At 39.9% G+C, this 27316-nt stretch overlaps 1 protein-coding gene across 1 annotated transcript in view; it reads left to right on the top strand.

Annotated features, from left to right (window-relative positions):
- KL (klotho) overlaps positions 1–27072 on the top strand; it is a 48815-nt gene extending 21743 nt beyond the window's left edge. Inside the window, exons 2-5 of the mRNA XM_030818407.1 lie at positions 16208–16718; positions 17490–17758; positions 23166–24267; positions 26367–27072. Coding sequence (XP_030674267.1) covers positions 16208–16718; positions 17490–17758; positions 23166–24267; positions 26367–26704 — 2220 coding nt within the window. The 3' untranslated portion in view covers positions 26705–27072. The remainder of the gene's footprint in view (positions 1–16207; positions 16719–17489; positions 17759–23165; positions 24268–26366) is intronic.
- Positions 27073–27316: the final 244 nt, after the last annotated feature.

Here is a 27316-nt window from a genome sequence, read left to right as displayed (position 1 = left end):
CCAACAAAGATTTTTGAACCTGTAGATCCAGCCAGAAAGCAAGCAATATCTTCACCTTTCCAGACTGACTTATTTTTTGGTCTAGCTGTGTACTATGCATGAGCTGTCAACTTTAATACTTTATGTTTTAATGCCTAGGTCTAGTGAGTTACAATGTGATGTAGACTGATTGAGTTAAAAACCCCAAAGTCCTCTCTTCATTGTATCCATGCCCTTTGTCATGTAACTTTGCAGTGTCCTCTAGGTGTCCATTCAGCTTCTCCTTTGACTCTGGCCTTCTTCTCCTTTGACAGCTTTATCCATGTGACTTGCTTTAGCCAACAATCATAATGCTGGCAAACACCGAGAAAGTGCTTATTAGTTTCTGCTTTGTCTCTTGCTTCTCTGCAATTGCCATGAGAAAATGCCCAAGCTAGTCCACTGGAGGATGAGACATGCGGGGCAGAACCAATCTGGCCCATTTGTCCCAGCCAACACCATCCTAGATCAACCAGATGAGACCAGAGCGGAAGACATGTTCGGTGGAGCCCAACCCAGCTCACGAATAATATTTCTTCATGAGCATGTGAGCAATGTGTAACTAATGCACCATGCTCTTTTTATTCTGCACTTCCAAACATCTCTTAGATTGCCCTGTTGTTTTGCTTTTCAATGGTCACCACCTTTGTCCAGAACCTTAATTGTATCTGCATTTTGGCAGTATCCTGCCAATTTTCACATCCAGCTGTTCATATGTTAATGCATTCTGCAATGGATGATTTTGAGCATATGACTGATCATCACTGTCTCAGAAATTTATGCTAATCTATTGTGACCTATTCTGTCAAATCCAAATAACTTTACATTCAAAACTTTTCATATTCTGGCCCCATACTGTCTATTGTAATCTTATTTTCTAAAAGCCACAAACTATTAATCCTGTAGCCTAATTAGGTTGATATCATCATTTTCACAACACATTGGGTAAATTCTTATATCTGTTCCTTTAATCATAGTTTCCATGCTTAGAAACTCCATTTCCCTCCCTAAGCACGAGCCAGATTCCACTATGGGGGGATATTTTAAAGACTCTTTTCCCCTAACCCATCTGCCCCAGAGGTGGCACAGGCTAGAAAAGACAGTCCAATTGTTTGGCTGAATTATTTGGATCTTACAGTTTTTTTGGGAGAGTTCCAGATGATTTGATGAAATGCAACATGGTCAAAAACATTTTGGTGGAGAATAATTTAATCAACTAGACCATTTGGTGAAAAATAAATCCCAGTTACTAGACTTCCCAGTATTAATAATTTTGGTATGCCAGGAATTTTTAAAACATTTCTAACAATTTTTTCAGAAATTGGAATGACTGAAAGGTATAACAATAGGAGATTAGGAAATCAATAAGTAATCATTGAAAAGTGAGTGACTGAATTAGTTAGAACAATCTATGCCATCCATCCTGTGGGGGAAAAAATGAAAACAGCTAAACAAGCAGAGCAGACATCATCAACTTAGAAAAACAATATAGTAAATAATTTGAACTAGAAAGTTTTCCAAAATTGAAAATTCCAGTTTTACAAAATTTGTGTTTTCTTATTCAAAAAGCAATACATATTTTGTTACATAAAAGTCAGAAAATCAGAGAAGCAGAAGAACATAATAAATGCCCATAGTCCTACTCAATAGAGACTATAACTGCTATCTCTGTACAAATCCTTTAAAATCCTGTCTTATGTATATTTATTTTATATCTGTACATATGATTCCAAAATTAGGTAATACTGTACATGGTCTATCTATAGCTAACTATAGTCTGTAATTTAATAAGCTATATTTGTCCATGGTGATCGTTTATTGCTCATAAAATTAATAAATTATAATTTATCAACATTGATCATTTTTTGCTAATAATTTATTTCTTTTAATGTCTTATTCCTGGGTTATTTTAACTAATCCCTATTGTTAGCCCTTTAGGTTGTTTCAACTAATTTAAGTATTATAAATGGCCCATAGTAGTTACTTAATAAATATTTGAGTGAAAGGATAAATGAATGAATAATTCCACATTATTGGATGTTCACGTTGTTTCCATTCAACTCTATTGTTGTGGGAGAGTATAATATAATCTTGGTGAAGAGCCACCAACTTAGGGAGAACTATGAAGAAGCATGGTATTTACTCCTGCTTGTGGGTGGGGTGCATTGGGAAAGGAATGCCTAAATGCATTTGGGGAGCCAAACAAGACTTCACAGGGGAGATGGGAATTGAGCCAAATTTGGAAGACGTGAGAATTTTCAGTTAATAATTGGGGAAGATAGTACTAAGAGTAAGTGGGGTTCATTAGGAACGACTTAGAAGAGGCAAGTCCAAAACAGAAGGCAGAAAGGGACATGGATATGAAGGAAAAGTAGAATGCAACTTCAGGGCTAGTAGATTGGCATCCAACGTAGGTACAGCCCTGGATGAGGAGTAATGAGAAACTGACCTGGCTGTAGCAAAACAGCTAGGCTGGGAAGTGATGCTGTTTACATTTATATGAGATTCTACTGGTCTTCCTGTTACTTTGTAGAAGGCTGTAAGGCTTGGTGCTCAGAGCTAGAAATGCAACTTAACTTGATTTGCTAAGAAGTCCAAAGCAGGTAGGGGTGCCAAGCTGCTGCCTGTTCACATATATTCGTCTAGCTGGGTGTCAGGGAAAGCAGATATGAGCCCCCTTGCATAGGTTAAATCCTGAGCAACTTTTAAGGAACTGCACACAGAGACTACTGGCTGTTTTTTGTGGATAAAGTTGTAGATAGTTATTTTTGGGAAATTATTTATATGTTCCATTAGGTGGTTGTTTTGTGGGAGGCTGTTTGAAATTCTGTCTTAAGGAACTGCAGCTTATAAACCATAGTGCTGATAGAAATAAGAGAAATAATTTGGTCTACGAACACAAACATCAGGCTAGTTGGCATGCTTATGTAAACACCACACAGTAGCAGTGACTTTTAAGGAAGTCCTCAGAAATGTAATCCCGATACTCTTCTTGAAGTTGAGGTAATAGGGTGCCAGAAAGAAAAAGAAAATAAATCTCTAGTGCCTTCTAAAATTTTTTCAATCCTTTGACCTTTTTGAAAGCGTGCACCTTTAATTCAGAACTAAAGTAACATCTGGAGGGCCCTTTTCTTAGATAGGGAGAAGACATAAATGAGCTATTTGAATTATTTTCTGCTTATGGGCTGCATTTCATTTCTTCCACCATTGGTCTCAGTCCATTTAATTAAGATTATTTGTAGGATTAAATTAATCCTTTAAGAATTATTCCATTTCAATTTTTAAAAAATCTAAGGAATGGTAGATAACAAGAAGCGGTCCATTCAGTATTACCCCTGAAACATATTTGGGTGATTGGTGATACCATCCATGTCTTCTCCAACTCCAGCTTCCTGTACTCAGCTGAGTACCAGGCGTCTTCATTGAAAGCTAGATTTGTGACCTAAACAGAACTTGATCCCTTCCCTTCCCCAACTCCTTATTTTTTGTTTTCTTTGAGTTCCTTGATTCCTCTTCCCCTCCTCACATGCCACATGTAACATCCAATTTATCAGCAAGTTCTACAGATTCTGCCTTCAGTGATAGCCTAAATCTAGCCACTTGTTACTATCTTTTTTGGTCCAAACCACCATGATCTTTTGCCTGGACCATTGCAATAGCTGTCTAGCTGGTATCCTTGCTCCCATTTTGTCCTCCTAGATCCTATTCTCCACGTGGTAGCCAGTGATTTTTGGAAACTTATCAATCATTACCCAGACACAATGAGTACATTTACATAGTTGTTTGATTCCATTTACATAAAGTCCCACAATCACTCTATGTACTGGGAATCACAACAGTGGTCTCCTATGTTGAGAATTGATTAGGAGTCACAAGGAAACAAGGAGTAATATTCCATTGTATTAACAGACCACACTGTTCATACATTCTCCTGTAAATGGACATTTATGTTGTTTTCAGTTTTTTTGCTGTTGTGATTAAAGCTATTGGGTTGGTGCCAAAGTAACTGCAGTTTTTGCCATTTAAAAAGTAATGGCAAAAACTGCAATTACTTTGGCACCAACCTAATACTGTAAGTATCTTTGAACTTACCAATCAAACATTACTACAACATTTGAATAAGAAACACTTACATAGCATTTACAATTCTAAGTGCTTTCCACGTATTGACTTAGTTAATCCTCACAAGGATATAACCATGAGGTGCTATTACTATCTCTACTTTACAGATGAGGAAATAGAGGCACAGACTTTAGATAATTTGCCCAAGGTCCCACAGCTAATAAGGGGGCAGAATTAGGAAAGCCTGGCTGCATCTATGCCCTCATCACTTGCTCAACTCTGCCTGGAACGCCCTTCCTGTACGCTCTACCACCTCCGCCCAATCCTCCCGGTTCTCTGCTCCATCCACACACCCCCATCTCAGGTCCCAGTCTTTTTTAGCATTCTTCACTTTTTCTGTTAAAGATCCTCAGACAATGCTTCCTTGAAGAAGACTTTCCTATCTAAACTGCCTTCCCATCGCAATCCCTGTTACCTTCTATCCTTTCTCTGCTTTATTTTCATTTGTTCTCTCTCTTCCTCCCAAGAATGTAAGCTCCATAAGAACAGGATCATATTTTGAATCCCCTAGAAAAGTGCCTAGTGTAATATTTGTCGAATGAATATGATCCCTGTAATTAAAAGCTAAATAATTTTTTTTTTTAACTAACAGATTACTGTAGTAGTTTCAAAGATGAATTTATGTTTTGGAGAAAATCAGTATTCTCTTGCCACATAAATTGTAGGTAATTATATTTCTATACCTGAATAGCTTTGCCAATGACTAAGATATTAATCCATTATATATTTATTAATCTATAGATCTTTAAAATTGATGCACATATTTTAAAAGCAATTTGATGAATTTTGATGACTACATACATCTGTATGTGTATGGATATCTGTAACAAATATCCAAGTAAAGATATCGAATATTCTCATCACCCCAGAAAGTTTGCTCGTGACTTCTAATCAATTCTCACCTCCGTAGGAAACCGCTGTTGTGATTCTTATCACCATAGACTGATTTTGGGACTTTATGTAAATGGAATCAAACAACTCCGTGAATGTACTCTGTGTCTGAGTTCTTTCAATCTACACAATCTTTTTGAGATTAATCCATATTACTGCATAGAACAGTAGTTCACTCTTTGCATTAATTAGTAGTATTCCATTGTATAAACAAACCACACTTTATACATTCTCCTGTGAATGGACATTTGTGTTGTTTTCAGTTTTCTGCTATTGCGATTTAAGCTACTATAAGCATTTTTTTTTTTTTTAATTGAGATGGGGTTTCGCTCTTGTTCCCCAGGCTGGAGTGCAGTGGCAGCGATCTCAGCTCACTGCAGCTTCTGCCACCTGGGTCCAAGCGATTCTTCTGCCTCAGCCTTCCAACTAGCTGGGATTACAGGCATGTGCCACCACACCCGGCTAAGTTTTGTATTTTTAGTAGAGACAGGGTTTTACCATGTTGGTCAGGCTGGTCTCGAAGTCCTGACCTCAGGTGATCCACCCACCTCAGCCTCCCAAAGTGCTGGGATTACAGTCGTGAGCCACTGTGCCCAGCCAGCATCTTTGAACATATCAATTTGTAAGTTTTATCTTAATATTGTACAAGTCTTTTGGGGGGCTTATGTTGTCATTTCTCTTGGTAAATACCTAGGTATGAACTTGCTAGATTATAGAGAAAATCTATGTTTAATTTTATAAGAAACTGTCAAATAGTTTTCCAAAGTGGTGGTACTATTTATACTCCCACCATCAATGTATGAAATTTTCAGTTGTTTTACATCCTTGCCAGAATTTCTTGGTAGTCTTTTTTTTTTTTCTTTTTTCTTTTTTTTTTTGAGGCAGCATCTCACTGTGTTGCCCAGGCATACAATGGTGTGATCTCGGCTCACTGCAACCTCTGCCTCCCGGGTTCAAGGGATTTTCATGCCTCAGCCTCCCAAGTAGCTGGGACTACGGAGGCGTGCCACCACGCCCAGCTAATTTTTGTATTTTTAGTAGAGATGGGGTTTCACCGTGTTGCTCAGGCTGGTCTCGAACTCCTGGCTTCAAGTGATTCGCCCGCCTCAGCCTCCCAAAGTGCTGGGATTATAGGCGTGAGTCACTGTACCCAGACTGTTGTTAGTATTTTTAATTGTAGGCATCTTAGTGGGTGTGAGTGCTCACTGGGGTTTTAATTTGCATTTTCCTGATAGTGTTGATGCTGAGGACATTTCTATGTGTTTATTGAGCATTGGTGAAGATTCTCTTGTGAATTATCTGTTCAAATATTTTGCTCATGGTGGGAAGGGGAGTTATTTTTCTTTTACTACTGATAGGTAGGTAGGCTTACGTATTTATTTCAGATATAATTATTTTGTCAATTATATACTAATCATAAACAAAACTGATAAATTGGACTACATCAAAATTAAAACCTGCTCATCAAATGTTAGCAAAATGTAAAGGCCAATCACATACCGAGGGGAGATATTTTAATGTATGTATATTTATATAGTGCTTTCTGTGTTCTAAGAAGTATTTTCCTACTCCAAGATAAAGAGACTATTCTCTTACATTTTGCTCTATACATTTTACGGTTTTAGCTTTCAGCTTTGGATCTATGATCTGTCTCAAATTTTTATGCAAGATTGGGGTTTAATTTTTTCGTACACTTTTCCGGTTGTCAAAGATCATTTGTTGAAACGTCTTTCCTGTTGCCACATAATTGCTTCGACGCATTCGTTAGAAATCAGTTGGCTGTGGGTTTATTTTGGAATTTTCTGTTCTGCTCCTTTGATGTATTTGTCTATCCTTATGCCAATATCACACTATATTAAATAATTATAGCTTTATAATAAGTCTTGAAATCAGGTAGTGTGAATGTTTCAACTGTGTTTTTCCTTTTTCTAGTTATTATAGCTGTTTTATGTTCTTATTATATATATTTTAGAATCAACTTGTTCATTTCTACAAAAAGTTTATTGGGATTCTGGATGAGATGGTGTTGATTCAATAGGTCAATCTGGGGAAATCTGATAACAATATTGACTCTTCCAATCCATGAAAATGGTATCTCATTCTTTATCTGCATATTCTTTAATTTCTGTTAGCAATGTGTTGTAATTGTGGTAAACTTGCACATCTTTTGTCAAATTATTTCCTATGTATTTTACGGTTTTGCTACCACTGTAAGTGGCATTGTATTTAAAATTTATTTTCCGTTTGTTTTCTGTTCATATATAAATGCAATTGATTTTTTTTTTTTTTTTTTTTTTTGAGACAGAGGCTTACTTTGTCACCCAGGCTGGAGTGCAGTGGTGTGATCAGCTCTCACTGCAGCCTTGAACTCCTGGGCTCAAGGGATCCTCTCACCTCAGCCTCCCAAGTAGCTGGGACTATGGACGTGAGCCACTGCTCCTGGCCAAATGCAGCTGATTTTTGTATTGACATTGTATTCTGCCAACTTGCTAAATTAACTTATTCGTTTTAATAGCTTTTCTGTTTTTTTTTAAATCCCTTAGGATTTCTACATAGACAATCATGTTTTTAATGAACAACAAAGTTTTTTTTTTTGTTTGTTTGTTTGTTTTTCCCTTTTCAATCAACATGCCTTTTATGTTTTTATTTGCCTTACTGCACTGGCTAGGACCTCCAGTACAATTTAAATAGAAATGGTGAGAGTGTTTAAATGTACTCCTGTGTATGTTTTATTCTTTTGGAATTTATTATAGATGGAATTGTTTTCTTAATTTTCTGTTTGGACTGTTCATTGCTATTGTACAGAAATACAACTGACTATCGTGTGTTGATCTTGTACCTTGCAATTTTGCTGAAATCGTTTATTTTTTGCAACAGATTTTTGTGGATTCTTTAGGATTTTCCATATGTAGGATCATGTTATCTGTGAATAGGGATAATTTTACTTCTTTTCTAACTTGGATAGTTTTTTCTTTCCTAATTGCTCTGGCAACAACTTCTAGTACAATGTTAGAGAGCAACAGTGAAAGCAGGCATCTTCCTTTCCATCCTGATGTTAGGGGGGAAGCTCTCAGCCTTTCACTATAATGTTGGCTGTGGATTTTCATAATTTTTTGTTTGTTTGTTTTTTTGTTTGAGACGGAGTTTCGCTCTTGTTGCCTGGGCTGGAGTGCAACGGCTCATCACAACCTCTGCCTCCTGGGTTCAAGCGATTCTCCTGCCTCAGCCTGCAGAGTAGCTGGGATTACAGGTGCCTGCCACCACATCGGCTAATTTTGTATTTTTAGTAGAGACGGGGTTTCTCCATGTTGGTCAGTCTGCTCTCGAACTCCTGACCTCAGGTGATCCGCCCGCCTCAGCCTCCCAAAGTGCTGGGATTACAGGCATGAGCCACTGCGCCCGGCCCATAAATGCTTTTCTTAATCATGTTGAGGAAGTTCCTTTCTAGTCTTAGTTTTCTGAGTGTTTTTATTATGAAAGACTTTCAGATTTTTGTAAAATGCTTTTCCTGCATTAATTGAGATGATCATATGGGTTTTCTCCCCCTTTACTCTATTGATGTGATGCATTACAATGATTTTTTTTTTATGTTTACCCATCTTTGCATTCCTAGAATAAATACTAGTTGATTGTGCTGTATAATTCTTAAAATATGCTGCTGGATTTGTTTTGTTAGTATTTGGGTGCATTCTTTTGCATCTATATTCATAAGGGATATTGATCTGTAACTGTTATTTTCTTGTGATGGCTTTATCTGGCTTTGGCATCAAGATAATGCTGGCCACATAAGCTAAGTTAGGAAGTGTTCTTTCTTTTCCTATTTTTTGAAGAGCTTGAAAAGAGTCTGCTATCTAATTTTGTTGGCATCCAACTGTTCATAATGTTCTCTTGTAATCCTTTTTATTATAGAAATGATATATAGAAAAGGTCAGTTACCACTTTCTTTTGTGATTGCATTAATTTGCTTCTTTTCTCTTTTTTTCTCTAGTCAGTCTTGCTAAAGGTTGGTCAGTTTTGTTGATTTTTTTCAAAGAACCAACTTTTGATTTTGTTGATTCTATAATTTTTCTACTCTGTATTTTGTGTATATCCATTCTAATTTTTATTAGTTCCTTTATTCTGTTAGCTATGAGTTTAGTTGGCTCTTCTTTTTTATTTTCTTAAGGTGGAAGGCAAAGTTATTGAGATATATCTTGTTTTTTTTTGTTGTAGGCATTTAAAGCTGTAAAATTTCCTCTGAGCATTGCTTTAGCTGCAATTTATAAGTATTGGTATGTTATATGTTCAGTTAGTTGGTTATATACACATTTAAGTTTTTGCTAATCTACCTTGTGATGTCTTCATTGACTCATTACTTGTTTGAGTGTGTTAACAATTTCCACATATTTGTGAATTTTCTAGTTTTCCTTTTGTTATTGATTTCTAGTTTCATTTCACTGTGGTAAGAAACAATACTTTTTATGATCTCAACAGTTTGAAATTTATTAAGACTTATTTTCTGGCCTAACATATGATCTATCCTGGAAAATGTATCACGTGCACTTGAGAAAAATGTGTATTCTGCTTTTTTTAGGTGGGTGGCATGTTCTATTAATATATATGTCTGTTAGCTTTAGTTGAATTATAGTCATGTTCAAAGCCTCCATTTTGTTATTCATATAACCATGCCAGATTTTTAATGCTGTCCATTTGCATAATATGTCTCTTTCCATTCTTTTTCTTTTACATGATCACTTTATATTTATAGTATATTTCTTGCACACAGAATGTAATTGAAACTTACTTTTCTAAAATCTACTTTCTTTTTTTTTTTTTGAGATGGAGTCTCGCTCTGTTGCCCAGGCTGGAGTGCAGTGGCACGATCTCGGCTCACTGCAAACTCCACTTCCCGGGTTCAAGCAATTCTCCTGTCTCAGCCTCCCGAGTAGCGGGGATTATAGGTGCCTGTATTTTTAGTAGAGACGGGGTTTCACCATATTGGTCAGGCTGGTCTTGAACTCCTGATCTCATGATCCACCTGCCTTGGCCTCCCAAAGTGCTGGGATTACAGGCTTGAGCCACTGCACCCAGCCCCTAAAATCTGCTTTCATAGCATCTGTCTTGTACTTGGAACATTTAGTCCATGTGTATTTGAATATTTATTGATATTTTTGGGTTTATGTTTACAATCCTGCTATTTTCTTTTTGTTCCATTTGTTTTTTGTTCTTTATTTCTGCATCTTTTGGATAAATCAGATTTTTTGGTAATTCATTTTTCTTATTTTATTGACTTTTTAGAGAAACCTTTTAATATTTTTGTGAGTTTTAGGGGTTACATTATTTATTCTTATTATTCTATTTAGAATTAATATTGTTAATCCCATTCAAAAATTTGTTTGTTTCGCTTTTCAGTTCTAGAATTTTCATGTTTTCTTCAGTTGTTGTTTCTCTGTTGTTATTCTCCATTTGTTCATTATATCTATCTTTTCTTTGAAATCCTTGAAAATATTTATAATAGCTATTTTAAAGTCCTCTGCTAATCCCAATATCTGGGACATCTTGGCTTCTGTTGATTTTGAATACTTCTTTTTTTTCCCTTACTTAAGGGTTTCATATTCCTGCTTTTTCACATATCTAGTAGATTTTTATTCTGCTCTGTGTGCTATGAATGAGACATTATAGGGAGCCTGGTCAATATTGTCTCTTTTTAAAGGGTGTTGTATTTAGTTCTGCCAAGAAGTTAAATTGCCAGATTTACTTCATGTGGCTTTAGTCTTTGTTTGAGCTGGTCTATTCCAGCTTTGTTCTTACTTCTCAGGTAAGGACCTTCCTGAGTTTCAGCTGGATGCCTGAAGTGCTCAGCTGCATTTTTCTACTCTGGCTATTCTGAAATGCAATATTTTCCAGATCTACCCAACCTTTGGTATTCATCTCCCAGACCTGTGGCTGCTTCTCTTTGCTGAGCCTCACAAAATCTTGTCCTGTGCATGGACAGCCAAGGAAACCTTGGGAAATCTCATGCAGACTTCTGGGTCCTTCCTTTGTGTAGATTTCTTCTCTCCTGGATGTTGACCTGCTTCAGAGTCCTCATCATTGCTTTCTGCCTTTTCAGCTCAGTGATAGTGCTGTGTATTGTGTGGGCTTCATTTGCCTCAACCATACCTAGAACACAACCCAAGGCAGAAAGCTGGAGTGGACCTGAAGTTCATCACCTGTTTCCTTCCACCCACCATTTAAAAGCAGGTTATTTGTGTGAAACTTTGTGTTGGGTTCTGTGAGGGATACGAATAGGCAAATGACAGGGAGCTTATAATTTAGCCAAAGAGAAAATGTCTATATGTTCTGTGGAATTCAGAGTATTTTCCTCGACTTCCAAAATTATTTTCCTCAACTTCCAAAATCTGGGGCTACTAGCTAGTTAGTAGGAAGGAATTCCAGATCCATTTTTCTCCTAGATTTTTTTCAGACTCCATGTTTCAAAATCTAAATGGAAGGTAAGAAGGAAGCAAGGAGGGCATCACATACCGGAGAGACTTATACCCCAAAGTGGATCATCAGCACATTATGAGATAATATGGTATTATTCTCAGAGGCCTGACATATAAAATTCCTTCTAATTTTTTTTTTAATGGTATGTGCCTGAAAATTCTCTGTCTTTCATGGTCTTGGGAGCAAAATAAGAACCAGAGTAGCTTATGAGAGAGTTTTCCTGCTTCAGCCCAGAAAAATGTTGCTTCTGTCCTAGACCCTTTGATCTGGTTCTTAGTGCCACCCTTCATTCCTCTAGATCTGTTTATTGAATACTGGCTCTGTTGCAGAGACTTTGCTAGAATCTGAGAGATAAAAGACTCAATGCCTTCAAAACACCTACAATCCAGACACTTAAATAAATGCAATAATATATGGTTAAGGTCTTGGATAGAGGACTGTCATAGAAACACATAGAACAGACATTTAATCAGTGCTAGGGAGAGGGAAGATGTCAAGGAATGCTTCCTGGAGGTGGCGACGTCTAAGCTGAGTTTTAAAGTGGGTGTAAGGGTGAAGGAACTGGGAATAGGTAAAACATACCTTAGAGAGCTGCACCTACAAAAACATGGAAGCCTAGAGAATCTTAGAACTTCAAGTGGGGTTCAATGTGCCTGGGACTTGGATTTCAGGCAGAGACAATAGGGCAAGTTGGAGAACAGGTAGGCAGGGTTAGATGAAGCAGAGACTTTTAATAACCATCAAGCAGACCTGCCATCCAACTGCTATGAGCCATTTTCTCTTTTTGAATTTTATTTTTTTGATCTCTAGAGCAATACATGTTTATGGCAGGAAATGAAAAAAATACATAGATGAGGAAAATGAAGTGAATTATACCACCCACAATCCTGCCATAAAACAGATTTTAACAAGTTATAAATCCCTCCAGATCAAAATGCTACTAAACTCTACTTGCTGTTTTATAACCTTTTTCTGTTCAGTTAGTATTTTAGAAACATTTTTACATGTTAATAGATATTCTTTTGCATTAACTTGAATAACGGTATTTCTTTAGTTATACTATCATGTATTAAAACATTCATACATTGTAAACATATTTGAATATTAGACATTTCAATTGTTTTCAATGTTTGGCTATTAAAAATAGTATTTAGATGAATGTTCTTGGCCATACAGTTAATAACTTCACTGAGTCTTTGTCAATAACTTTGTTAAATCCCAATCTTAAGACAACAAGCCTATAAGATTAACATACCAGGAATAATTAGAAAGCATTTCAAGACCATATGTAACCATCTCCCTGTTAATCATCCTTAGTTGTTGCAATGTCCTAAATAGTGACCTTCCCACACTCTGCCTCATAATATTTAATCTGTCAAATATACCATCTGCAAAGGGAGTGAACTGGCTCATGAAGAGGTGGTGAAGCTGGTTCAACTCAGTTTAAGAGACAATGGGGGCCTTTGTGTGCCAGGGAGGGAGTGAGGGAACTCCACAGGGAGCTCAGTCTGGGGAGGGATGCCCCTCATTATCTGCAGTAAATGATATGAGAGAAGTATGTGTGAGACTCTTGGTGCCCAGAGGAGGGGCATGCAGCACAGTATGGGGGGTCCATGGGGTTGCAGCAATTTCTTAGAGACGGTGCCATGTCTGGGATGACCACCAAGTTGGGATGCTGTAAAGAGTAATCAAATAAGATTCAACACGGTTTTGGCATGAGGTGAGCAGTTAATCCAAATGATATCTGAAATGCTTTCTAATGCTGCAAATTTATTCCTCTGTGAAATAATCAACTACTTAAAAGACACTCTCACTTGCATCATGTCATTTAATCCTCAGTGTCCCTATGGGACAATAGATGTCATTCCCACTTGTACAGAGCAGTAAGTGAGGTTCACATCGGTCATAGTTAGAGGAGTAGGGAATCTAAACCTAAGTCTCTTCTACTCCAAACCCCAAGTTTTATCAGTACATCACATCACTACTGTGGGCTGAATTCCTTAGCAGGGGTTGTTTCCTCCACTGGCAATATTCTTCCTTTTGGTTTGTTCATCCTCTAGAGAGAGAAGGGATAAGCATTCATGGAGATCCTACTGTTGCAAACTCTGCATTAGGAGTTTTACATGAATTGTCTCATTCAATCCTCACAACGGTCCTGTGAGGCACAGGAAAGTTAGATTTACCTGCTCAGATTAAGGAATGTGGCCAACTCAAGAGTAACAAAGTCCAGGTGCGGTGGCTCATGCCTGTAATCTCAGCACTTTGGGAGGCTGAGGTGGGAGGCCGAGTATTGCTTGACCCCAGGAGTTTAAGACCAGCCAGGGCAACACAGCAAGACTTCATTTCTACTAAAAATAAAATAAAAAAAAAATTAGCCAGATGCCTGTAGTCCCAGTTACTTGGAAGGTTGAAGTGGGACGATTGCTTGAGCCTGGGAGGTAGAGGCTGCAGTGAGCCATGATCACACCACTTCACTCCAGCCAGGGTGACAGAGTGAGACCCAGTCTTAAAACAAAAAAAAAAGAGTGATGGAGCAGGAACTTTATCTGCCGTCAGAGACCATATATGTCTTTCCTTACGGCCCGGGTCATTTATCATGTCCTTGCTAAACCTCCTCCTCTGAGCCTTGTTAAAGTCCTCAAGGTTAGAAGAGTGGTCTATAATTATAAAAAATTCCATCGTATGACTTCAGCTACCTGCAAAACTGACCGAGATTAATACATTCTTTGTTTTGCTTTCACTCTTGCACTCCCTGTTCCGCACTTATTCTACAGAAAGATGCCTGGTAGATTTAGGACATGACTGTTCATAAGCCTCAAATGGGGTCAAATTAGGAAAGTCCCCTGGTTTTTGGTCTCAAGAGGTTAATTGCTGAGTACTAGCCTGGACTGCTCGATGGATTTTATGTTTAACTGTTGTGTTTATTTGTTTGTTTGTTTTTGTTTTGTGAGACACATCTTTCTCTGTCACCTGGGCTGGAGGTCAGTGGTGTGAACATGGCTCACTGAAGCCTCGATCTCCTGGGCTCAAGTGATCCTCCTGCCTCAGCCTCCCTAGTAGCTGGGACTACAGGCACACACCACCATGCCCAGTTAAGTTTTTGATTTTTTGGTAGAAATGGGGTCTCACTATTTGCGCAGGCTACTTGTGAACTGGTGTCAAGGGATTCTCCCAAAGTGCTGGGATTGCAGGCATGAGCCATCATCCCAGCCTCGTTTAACTGTTAACGTCATGAGGTTTCCTTTCAACGAGGAAGGGAGGCCTAGGGAGGTGTGATGGGGAAGATGGAGAAGGGTAGGAGACGTCATAAAACCAACAGAAGTGTGGCACGATTAAGACCCTGGTTTCTTAGACCACATAAGCAAGTGCCACTATTCTTTTGATCAACATTTGATGCTCCATTTCCTTCTTAGCATATAGATAGCTGCTTCAGGTCGTGAAAAAATACATTTAGTGAAATGAAACAGTAGATATGTTTACCAAGAAACTAAAAAGAAAAGTTAGCCATAAACTATCTTATTCCATTGAAATGTTTGGCTGAACCCATAAGAATGTTGATGAGGCCATTCTTGGATGCCTGTACTGAAATGAACCACGAGAGGAATATTTAGGATATGTTGAAGAGGCTGTTTGGCTCAATGAACAAAGGAGTTTCTGCAGGCCCAGGGAGTGGAATGAAAATTGGCATGATCATTTTGGAGAATATACGGAGTCAAACAGAGAATTCAAATGGAGTTTTCAAAGAGGATATGTTAGGGGAATAAAGGCTGATAAACAACACTTGTATTTGTAGGAGAATAGGGAGAGTAAATCAAGGAATCCAAAGGGAAAGAGAAACTCACTTCAAGTAGGGGAGAAAAAACCCCTATAATTTTCACTCTTCTTTGTAAATAAAAAGGAAACAAATGAAAATAAGATATTAGAAGTCAGTAAGAATTTATGGGAGTATAAAGTTGGTTTTATGGATGCAAAGCCCTTTTCACTGCCGTATGAAACTCCTGGCTGCATGCTAACAATGGACAACTGATTTCCTTGCAGCTGTATTTTGCTGTTTTTTGCTCTTGGCTTGGACCTAGCACCCTGGGTCTGTGGGAAACCAGAACTGTCCCAGAGTTCTGGAGGGTAGGCCAAGGTTAGATACTGGAGTGGGTTCCTTAATTTATTGTACTGATTCTTCTTGGAAAGAATGAAGATTGCTTGTTAGAATTTTAGCTACGAGAGATGACTATGAAACAGTAAATTAACTCCAACGACCTGAATCATTTTGAAAACTCCCAGTCTCAGGATAAAAAATATAATCCTATTTAGAAATTCCTGGTGTGATCACAGATGTAGCATTGGTTCTTTTCACGAAACCCGTAAATTAAAAAGTACATAATCCAAAGTCAATTAAATAGTAAGATATTATAACAAATTCTTTTATTTCATTAGCTTTTCAAAATGTGGGTAACTACACACTCAACCCAAGGAATTTACATTTTTCCACTGACTGCTAAAAACCAATGGAAATAACTCTAGTCCTGGTAGCACCTCACTGTGGGGTGACCTACCTTTGAAATAATTTATTGGTTCTAGCTGATTTTTATATTGTTAGTCATTAAGTTAGGCTTGATGAGAAACAGATATAATTTGAGTTGGGGATTCAAGTATTATATTGCATTTCTCCTCACAACTAGACATAAATTTGCCATGGTTTTTCTCTTCATAGGCTCATGCCAAAGTCTGGCATCTCTACAATACTTCTTTCCGTCCCACTCAGGGAGGTCAGGTGTCCATTGCCCTAAGCTCTCACTGGATCAGTCCTCGAAGAATGACTGACCACAGCATCAAAGAATGTCAAAAATCTCTGGACTTTGTACTAGGCTGGTTTGCCAAACCCGTATTTATTGATGGTGACTATCCCGAGAGCATGAAGAATAACCTTTCATCTATTCTGCCTGATTTTACTGAATCTGAGAAAAAGTTCATCAAAGGAACTGCTGACTTTTTTGCCCTTTCCTTTGGACCCACCTTGAGTTTCCAACTTTTGGACCCTCACATGAAATTCCGCCAATTGGAATCTCCCAACCTGAGGCAGCTGCTTTCCTGGATTGACCTTGAATATAACCATCCTCAAATATTTATTGTGGAAAATGGCTGGTTTGTCTCAGGGACCACCAAGAGAGATGATGCCAAATATATGTATTACCTCAAAAAGTTCATCATGGAAACCTTAAAAGGTATGATTGTGGGTAAAGTTCTCATTTCCTGCCAAAATCTTTTGGAAAAAAAAATCTCTAAGATTATCTAACATAAACGATGTGAATTTATATTTTTAAATCCTAATGGAGACATTCATTTTGGCAATAGTAGGAATGCATTCATGTAACACCTTTCTCATTTGGAGTCTTGAGGAACTTGAATTAATTTTTAAAAACCCATTTGTAAATGAGAAACTGGTTATAATATTTGTAATTACTTAACTTTAAGTTATTAATCTAGATTTTTAGATTAAATTGAACATAAAACAAATCCCAGGATATCTAGCTCTCTGCACATGTTTTTCAGTTCTTGTTATTTTGGTTGAATAAAACACTTTAAAGAAAAAGGAATGTCCATGTTTCCTAGAGAAAATAGTATAAATAGATCATGCTTTTAAAGCCTTCATTTATTTATTTATTGCATCAGACACAAAGCTGCATGTCTAGGATGGAAAGTGGTACAAGACATCTTTCCAGCCCTGTAGAATATCTATTATAAATAACGAACTATTTTGTCAAGGTGCTCAGAAATCCAAAAAACATATTAGATAGGCTGATTTTGAGGGCATTTATTTGTAGAGTTATATAGGTTTGATTAGAGTCTTTCGTCAAGAAGAAAAATCATTGGCTTACCAAACAAGAAGCATTACACTCTATTTATTTAAGTAGGAAACACTCAGCTGCTCTTGAACCATGATGCAAGTGCCCAGCGAAGGGTCATGTTGCTCTTGTCCCCTCTTCCCTTTGCAGCCATCAAGCTGGATGGGGTGGATGTCATCGGGTACACCGCGTGGTCCCTCATGGATGGTTTCGAGTGGCACAGAGGTTACAGCATCAGGCGTGGACTCTTCTATGTTGACTTTCTAAGCCAGGACAAGACGTTGTTGCCAAAGTCTTCAGCCTTGTTCTACCAAAAGCTGATAGAGAAAAATGGCTTCCCTCCTTTACCTGAAAATCAGCCCCTAGAAGGGACATTTCCCTGTGACTTTGCTTGGGGAGTTGTTGACAACTACATTCAAGTAAGTCAGCTGACAAAACCAATCAGCAGTCTCACCAAGCCCTATCACTAGTAAGTAGTGCTTCCTTCCTAGGCTGATTGTCATGGTACATTGTCCGTTCTTTGAGCCAAAAACAATTCCTTATGAGCACACTAAGGGCAGAATTTGGAATGCTGCACCCTTCTCTCCAAAACTCTTCCAATCTTCATCTTGTTTAAGTTAGATCCAAAGAGAAATAAATTTAAAGCATATCAATATTTAAGATCCGATTAAGACAGTAAAAAGATAAAACACTTTCTTTTCATACTGTGGTTTTTGATCCTTTTTAAGGCAGTTGAGTTTTTTCATGAACAGGATCTAACGCAGAACTCCAAAGCCTCCGAGTTTCAGTGGTGCTGCTGAGACTGAGGCAGGAACATTAGGCAGAGTCCTCCAGAGGCACAGCTGTAGGCTCCACAAATGTGCAGAAATACCCTAAGAAAGTAAACCCTAGATCCAATGATTCACTGGTCAGAATGTCTTTTTTAGCAATAGTCATTGAAATGATATGAAATTTCTTCAGAATGATCAACCAATATTTATTGAGCATCTTCTCAGTAGTAAGCCCTTAGCATTCTTTTTGATTTCCCAAATTTTGAAAGGACTTGTTTTCCAGCATTTGACTGGATACCCTGGTAAGCACTTAGTGGATGTCTAGTGTGTCCGAAGCCTTGTGTTAGTTGCTCGGGTCGCTTGGTTAAGGGGAGTGCAGGTAGAAGGTATACTGAGATGTAAGGGCAACCTTTGCTTTCGAAGGAGCAAAGCAGTCTACTGAGCGAAAACAATGTAGGCACAAATGATGCAATGGAGTGAAGCGGGCAAGGTGGTAAGTAACAAGGGCGGGGCTGGGGGATTGCTGCTGATAGAGTCCCAAGTGTGAAAATAGCCCTCAAGACAGAGACAGAGTTCAGTGTCCATAGACAAGCAGTTGGCTTTGACATGTTGGGTTATGGTAGCCAGTTCACTGGTTCTGCAAATCACAGCTTGAAAGGAAACACTTGGAAGAATGTGAAATGGGTTGCTGTTTTCTTGTAAATATCCAGTTGAAATCTTTTATTTATAAGGAAATAAATTAACACTATCCTTAATACATATTTTGCTGGTTGGGATTATTCTTTTTCAGACCATCCAGTTCATTTTACAGGCAGTCTCAGACTTAAACCCTCACCTTCCATTTAAAAGATGACTGACTCATGCCTGTAATCCCAGCACTTTGGGAGGCCAAGGCGGGCGGATCACGAGGTCAGGAGATCGAGACCATCCTGGCTAACACAGCGAAACCCCGTCTCTACTAAAAATACAAAAAAAAAAAAAAAAAAAAAAAATTAGCCAGGCGTGGTGGCGGGCGCCTGTAGTCCCAGCTACTCTGGAGGCTGGGGCAGGAGAATGGCGTGAACCCAGGAGGCGGAGCTTGCAGTGAGCCGAGATTGTGCCACTGCACTCCAGCCTGGGCAACAGAGCAAGACTCTGTCTCTTAAAAAAACAAAAACAAAAACAAAAACAAACAAACAAACAAAAAACTGGATGTGTCATCTTTTATGCCAGGATATGTGAGCCCAGGAGAAAGGCTTCTGAGCTCCCTCCTGCTCAATGTGCAATTTTCTGCCCTGCTCCAACTCTCTCCTTCTCTCCCAGCCTCCTGCTATTTGAAATCTCCTTATCCTAATTTCCCTCCTCAGAGTGGATTCCACTGTGGGGTTCAGAGAGGATCTGAGGTGGGAGAAGTGAGGCTGGTGAGGAAGAAGGGGAGAAGGAGAAAGGGAAGAAGACCTCCGCAGCCCTCCTTCCTCCTCCTCTTTACTGTGGTTGGGGATAGATTGGATGGTCCCTGGTCCTTGTTCTATCTCTTGACCTTCTGCCTGCTCCCTGCTGAGCACGGATCTCTGATAGCAGCCTGAGTCTGCAGGTTCAGTCCTTTGTATGCGGCACAATCTCCCAGTCAGCATTGCTGTGCAGATCGTGGGAACGAATGCAGAACAAGAGTGGGGGTGTCGCTGTCGGAGGGAGCCCTACTTCTCCGGCTCTGTTCCTCATCCAGGGGCTGTGAGCTGGCTTTGGGAATTGGTGAGTAGTGAGAAAGTCTTAAGGGTACATCCTATTTCCTTTAGGGAGAAGAGAAAACGCTGGTCAGAAGCAATAAGAATAGCAGTGAATAGCAAGGGAGATGGGAGATAATTCCTTTTCCTACTACACTCTAGAAGCTATTGTTTTAGAATTTGACCTAAGGTCAGCCACTAATTGGCCCCAGAGGTCTCTCTCTCAGATCACGTGGTCCTTTTTTCCTCATCAGCTTGGGGACCCCACCCCTCCTCCTGGCAGAGTCTCCTCCTGTGCAGAACCCAACAAACACAAAATTAAGTCACTCTCAAACCCACAGCAGATGGGAGCTTCTCTGGAAGCTCTCTGGTGGGGAAAGGCTGCAATTGCTATTTTCTTCTTCTGGTTTTCATCTCAGGCTTTGTGTTATATTGACAGTACCCTTCTCAAGCTAACTCCCTAACTGACATAGTCAAAATAAGTTCTTTGTATGTCACTTCTGAGGTGTGTGTGTTTTCACTTACCAACAGTACTGTACAGCTTTAAGACATTATATTAAAGTCCTGAGAAGTGATTTTTAAACCACTGAACTTCATCTTTTCCCTCCTGGCTAGTATGTCAGACTTTCAGTGTTTGAGGCATGCATTTCACCTGAACAACTTGAAAAATAATATCCTAAGAAGCACACAACCTGACTTTAGGCTCATTCACGTGGATTGTCACTTTACTTGGACCCACTTTCTCGGCTGAGAGGTTTGTTTTCCCATAACCACGGATGCTCATATTTAATATAAATATTGAACTCACTATGTAGTGAGGACATAGAGCCTCTTTAACTTTGGTCCCTGTTAGGAGAAAGTTTCTCCCATAACATACTAAATACATGTTTTAATAGCCATTCCTTCGGAAAGGTCCAACTTTACTAGTTTATTTTCTTAGTAAAATCTTAGTTAACAAATTAATGGAGGTTAGGTGGAATTTTGCCCCAAATGTCCTGTATTTTCTTTTTTTTTTTGACAGAGTCTTGCTCTGTCGTCCAGGCTAGAGTGCAGTGGCGCGATCTCAGCTCACTGCAAGCTCCGCCTCCTGAGGTCACGCCATTCTCCTGCCTCAGCCTCCTGAGTAGCTGGGACTACAGGTGCCCGCCACCGCGCCCGGCTAATTTTTTGTATTTTTAGTAGAGACGGGGTTTCACCGTGTTAGCCAGGATGGGCTCGATCTCCTGACCTCGGGATCCACCCACCTCGGCCTCCCAAAGTGCTGGGTTTACAGGCGTGAGCCACCATGCCCGGCCTGTCCTGTATTTTCAAGAAACATTTTTTTTTCCTCCACAAATGATACCCTGGTCTTTCATATTTGTTTTCAGATGGACTGAATAAAAGCTGTTGTTTTGGAACAATCATGGTAAAAAAAAAAAGTTATGAATTTAGTCAACTCAGAGCTCTATAAAAATAATCCAAAAAATTCCTTCAAACTCTGAACACTTCGAAAGAGCGTGCAAATATTCTCTCCTTCAAAGCTAAGGAAACATGATTTGTGGGGTGCATCACAGTGGAAAAATACTTCTGACAGCATTCCCACAGCATTAGGGGAAATGCATGTGTGGGTGTTCTGCAAGGGACAATTCTCCAGAAAAGGCAATTTCCCTTTGACATGCTGCTTTTAATGACTTTTCTTTATAAACACACTTCCCTCTCCAGAGAAATAGCAGTGCATTTGCAATAGGCCTGTAAAATGTAACAAAACCTCTGCTATGGTTTCTGACCCCTGCCTTTATACAGAGCATCAGACCAAGGAACCTGTTCTAACAGGATTATTTCAGAGGGAAACACAGACTTAGGGTGCAGATACATCTTCCAGCTGGATTTTTCACTTTGCATTCCTTCCACAGCAGACACATGAAGGAATGATTTTGTGATTTTAATTTTATAATTTGCCCACTTTTCCTAAATACTTTTTTTAAATTTTTATTTGGGAGGATTTTATAGCATATGATTGAGAACGATAATCATCATCATTGTTACAGAAGAATAATTTAGAAAAATTTTTTAACTATGTTAAAAATTCCACTATGGGTGGATGACAATATTATTCTTTCCTTCCACATTCTCCCTCCTTGGACTTTCTTTTCTTTCTTTCTTTCTTTTTTTTTTTTTTGAGATGAAGTCTTGCTCTGTCACTCAGGCTGGAGTGCAGTGGAACGATCCCGGCTCACTGCAACCTCTGCCTCCCGGGTTCAAGTGATTCTCCTGCCTCAGCTTCCTGAGTAGCTGGGATTACAGGTGTGCACCGCCACACCTGGCTACTTTTTGTATTTTTAGTAGAGATGGGGTTGCACCATGTTGGTCAGGCTGGTCTCGAACTCCTGATCTCATGATCTGCCCGCCTCGGCCCCGCAAAGTGCTGGGATTACAGGCGTGAGCCACTGTGCCTGGCCTCTCTCTCGGACTTCCTACCATCAGTCAGATTGAATTTGTTAAATTCTGTCACTGACTCTAAACCCAACAAAAGGCAAGAGTTATGTTTATTTAGCACTTCCTCTACCTATAGCAAACCTCAATTTAGAATGTAATTTTAAGCACAATTTAATTATAAATATCTTTTCATTTTCTTACTTAACTCACTCAGTTTTTTAAATCTTTTTTTTTTGAGACAAGATCTTGCTCTGTCATTGAGGCTGATGTACAGTGATGTGATCATGACTTACTGCAGCCTTGACCTCCCAGGCTTAGGTGATCCTCACACCTCAACCTCCCGAGCAACTAGGACTACAGGCCCGTGCCACCATGCCGGGCTAAGATGGGGTTTTGTCATGTTGCCCCAGCTGGTCTCCAACTCCTGGTCTCAAGCGATCCTCCCGCCTCGGCCTCTCAAATTGCTGGGATTATAGGCATGAGCCACCACACCTGGCCAACTCACTCACATTTTAAGTTTTTTCTTTTTTTCATCCAGTTTTTTTCTTTTTTTTCTTTTTTAATTTGAAAGGCTCATGCCATTAGTGATTTCTTATATTAAAAGAAAAACACCCAAAAATACTCTGCTTACATAACACCGACCAGTAGTGTGCAAGACTCATTAGCATTTGTCATCTGAAGTGACTAAATCCAGACTTTTGGGGGTCACATTAAAGAAACAGTTGAAGAGTTAGAACTATGGGTAAAGTGAGTGTGCATATCAGAAAGTGGAATATTGTCTTCCTCAGGAGCTGACAATTTATGAAAAATAGTTCACATTCTCAGCTAGAAAGACTTCTATTTTTGCTCATATTCTGGCTAGTTTTGCGAAATAATTGCTTTGAATTACTTCCTCAGGACTGTCCAGGTGACACTAATGTTTACTCTGCCCTTCACAGGTAGATACCACTCTGTCTCAGTTTACCGACCTGAATGTTTACCTGTGGGATGTCTACCACAGTAAAAGGCTTATTAAAGTGGATGGGGTTGTGACCAAGAAGAGGAAACCCTACTGTGTTGACTTTGCTGCCATCCAGCCCCAGATCGCTTTACTGCAGGAAATGCACGTCACACATTTTCGCTTCTCCCTGGACTGGGCCCTGATTGTCCCTCTGGGTAACCAGTCCCAGGTGAACCACACCATCCTGCAGTACTATCGCTGCATGGCCAGCGAGCTTGTCCGTGTCAACATCACCCCGGTGGTGGCCCTGTGGCAGCCTATGGCCCCGAACCAAGGACTGCCACACCTCCTGGCCAGACAGGGCGCCTGGGAGAACCCCTACACTGCCCTGGCCTTTGCAGAGTATGCCCGACTGTGCTTTCAAGAGCTCGGCCATCACGTCAAGCTTTGGATAACGATGAATGAGCCATATACAAGGAACATGACATACAGTGCCGGCCACAACCTTCTGAAGGCCCATGCCCTGGCTTGGCATGTGTACAATGAAAAGTTTAGGCATGCTCAGAATGGGAAAATATCCATAGCCTTGCAGGCTGATTGGATAGAACCTGCCTGCCCTTTCTCCCAAAAGGACAAAGAGGTGGCCGAGAGAGTTTTGGAATTTGACATTGGCTGGCTGGCTGAGCCCATTTTCGGCTCTGGAGATTATCCATGGGTGATGAGGGACTGGCTGAACCAAAGAAACAATTTTCTTCTTCCTTATTTCACTGAAGATGAAAAAAAGCTAATCCAGGGTACCTTTGACTTTTTGGCTTTAAGCCATTATACCACCATCCTTGTGGACTCGGAAAAAGAAGATCCAATAAAATACAATGATTACCTGGAAGTGCAGGAAATGACCGACATCACGTGGCTCAACTCCCCCAGTCAGGTGGCGATAGTGCCCTGGGGGTTGCGCAAAGTGCTCAATTGGCTGAAGTTCAAGTACGGAGACCTCCCAATGTACATAATATCCAACGGAATCGATGACGGGCTGCATGCTGAGGACGACCAGCTGAGGGTGTATTATATGCAGAATTACATAAACGAAGCTCTCAAAGGTAAGGAGCCCCAGCTGCGGCAGTCTCCTGAAGGTTATGTCACCAGAGGGCACGACACTTGATTAAATCTCCAACATCAACACACACTGTCACCCTTGGAATGGAGGGCTATCCATTTTGTGCCTCACTGAAACAGTCCAAGAGATATCTAGCATTTTCCCAAGGATAAAGGAGTGTAGCTAAAAGTAGAAGACCAGACATCCCTAGCCTCTACTCTGGATCTATGCAAATGTAGATTCTTGTCTTCCATCTTGGATGGCTCCACAGCAGTCTTAACTGTTTCACGTACATAAAGCAGTACATAAAGATTTAACCTTGCTGGGCATGGTGGCTCACACCTGTAATCCCAGCATTTTGGGAGGCCAAGGCAGGAGGATTGCTTGAGCCTAGAAGTTTGAGACCAGCCTGGGCAACATAGTGAGACCTTGTCTCTACTAAAAATCACAAAAATTAGCTGGGCACGGCGGCATATGCCTGCAGATTCAGCTACTTGGGAGGCAAGGCGGGAGGATTGCTTGAGCTTGGGAGGTCCAGCTGCAGTGAGTCATGATCACAGCACTGCATTTTGGCCTGGGTGACAGAGCAAGACACTATTTAAAAAAAAAAAAAAAAAAAAGGCCAAGCACGATGGCTCATGCCTATAATCCCAGCACTTTGGGAGGCTGAGGTGGGTGGATCATCTGAGGTCAGGAGTTCAAGACCAGCCTGACCAACATGGTGAAACCCCGTCTCTACTAAAAATACAAAAATTAGCCAGGTGTAGTGGTGCACACCTGTAATCTCAGCTACTCAGGAGGCTGAGGCAGAAGAATCACTTGAACTCGGGAGGTGGAGGCTGCAGTGAGCCAAGATTGTGCCATTGCACTCCAGCCTGGGTGACAGAGCAAAAGACTCCATCTCAACAACAACAAAAAAGATTTAACCCAAGTATATCATAGTAGATTGAATTATGTAAAACAACCAGTTACCAACCAGGTCCAGGTTTGTTCTCTCTGTGTAGTAAATCAATCACTGTGACACAGGTTTTGCAAAAGAGAAAAGATTTATTCATAAGGGGACCAAGTGAGGGGGTGGGAGAATAACTTCCAATCCTGCCTCTCTGAAGACAAGGCTTAGGAATGTGTATGGGTTAGGGAATGGGTGGTCTAAGGCATGGTGAAGAGTGATTGGAGGGGGTGGAAAATGAAGTAACAGATTGGACACATGTACAGAAAATGGTGATGTTAGCATGATCTGAGGGTAGAGTTTTGGGCCCTCTGACATCAAAAGACCACCTCCTAGGCACTTGTGCAGGCCCAGTGGAAGGGTCAGTGGTCTTAACTAGTTTGAACTGGACAGGAGGTGCCCCAAGTTCTTGGAAAAACAACTGAAGTGACCATTGCCATGGTAACCTATGAATGTCATCTATAAAGTAGCCAGTGAAGGTTAGGTTTCAGCATACAGTGGGACAACCTTCAGCTTCATGGAAAAAGGAAAAAAAAAAAAACACATACACAAAAAGCAAGTGACCAAAAGCAAGCAGGACAGGCAGACCTGATCCAATTAACCCCTGGGTTTCAACCCTGCTAAATGCAGCTCAATATTTGTCTTGATAATTTGCCTATTTGGCCTTACATAAAATAAAGCCTTTTCTGATGAAATCTAATTGAGTCTGAAGTTGTATTAAATGGTATCAAAAACTTCCCAGTGGGAAGGCTACGTAAAAGTGGCCGGGCATGGTGACTCACGCCTGTGAAAGTGGCCGGGCGTGGTGACTCACGCCTGTAATCCCAGCACTTTGGGAGGCCAAGGCAGGCGGATCACAAGGTCAAGAAATCGAGACCATCCTGGCCAACGTGGCAAAATCCCATCTCTACTAAAAAAAAAATACAAAAATTTGCCAGGTGTGGTGGTTCTCACCTGTAGTCCCAGCTACTCAGGAGGCTGAGGCAGGAGAATCTCTTGAACCTGGGAGGCGGAGGTTGCAGTGAGCCAAGATGGCGCCATTGCACTCCAGCCTGTGTGACAGAGCAAGACTCTGTCTCAAAAAAAAAAAAAAAAAGTGATGTGTTGTGTGCAAAATACGTAATAACTACTCTCTTATCCTTTTGTTTTTCCAGCCCACATACTGGATGGTATCAATCTTTGCGGATACTTTGCTTATTCGTTTAACGATCGCACAGCGCCGAGGTTTGGCCTCTATCATTATGCTGCAGATCAGTTTGAGCCCAAGGCATCCATGAAACATTACAGGAAAATTATTGACAGCAATGGTTTCCTGGGCCCAGAAACTCTGGAAAGAGTTTGTCCAGAAGAATTCACCATGTGTACTGAGTGCAGTTTTTTTCACACCCGAAAGTCTTTACTGGCTTTCATAGCTTTCCTATTTTTTGCTTTTATTATTTCTCTCTCCCTTATATTTTACTACTCGAAGAAAGGCAGAAGAAGTTACAAATAGTCCTGAACATTTTCCTATTCATTCATTTTGAAATAATTATGCAGACACATCAGCTGTTAACCATTTGCACCTCTAAGTGCTGTGAAACTGTAAATTTCATACATCTGACTTCTAGAAAACGTTTTTGTGGCTAATGACAGAGGTTTTGAAATGGGCATAGGTGATCGTAAAATATCGAATAATGTGAGTAGTGTCAGAATTTGTTCTCTTTTTGGGTGATTAAAAAACTGACAGGCACTATAATTTCTGTAACACACTAACGAAAGCATGAAAAATAGGAAGCACACCAGTGCAACATTTGTGCAGAAATTTGAATGACAAGATTAGGAGTATTTTCATCTGCACCCACTTCTAAATTTAATGTTTTTCTGGAAGTAATAATTGCAAGAGTTCGAATAGAAAGTTACGTACCAAGTAACCATTCCTCAGCTGCCATAATAATGCCTAGTGGCTTTCCCTCTGTCAAATCTAGTTTCCTATGAAAAAGAAGATGGCAGATACAGGAGAGACGACAGAGGGCCCTAGGCTGGAATGTTCCTGTCGAAAGCAATGCTTCTATCAAATACTAGTGTTAATTTATGTATGTGGTTAATGACATACTTAGAGAGCAAA

Source organism: Nomascus leucogenys, chromosome 9, assembly GCF_006542625.1.
Source record: "Nomascus leucogenys isolate Asia chromosome 9, Asia_NLE_v1, whole genome shotgun sequence".
NCBI classification, from domain to species: domain Eukaryota; kingdom Metazoa; phylum Chordata; class Mammalia; order Primates; family Hylobatidae; genus Nomascus; species Nomascus leucogenys.
Note: the sequence above shows the minus strand (reverse complement) of the source record. Positions and strands in the feature narration are given on the sequence as shown.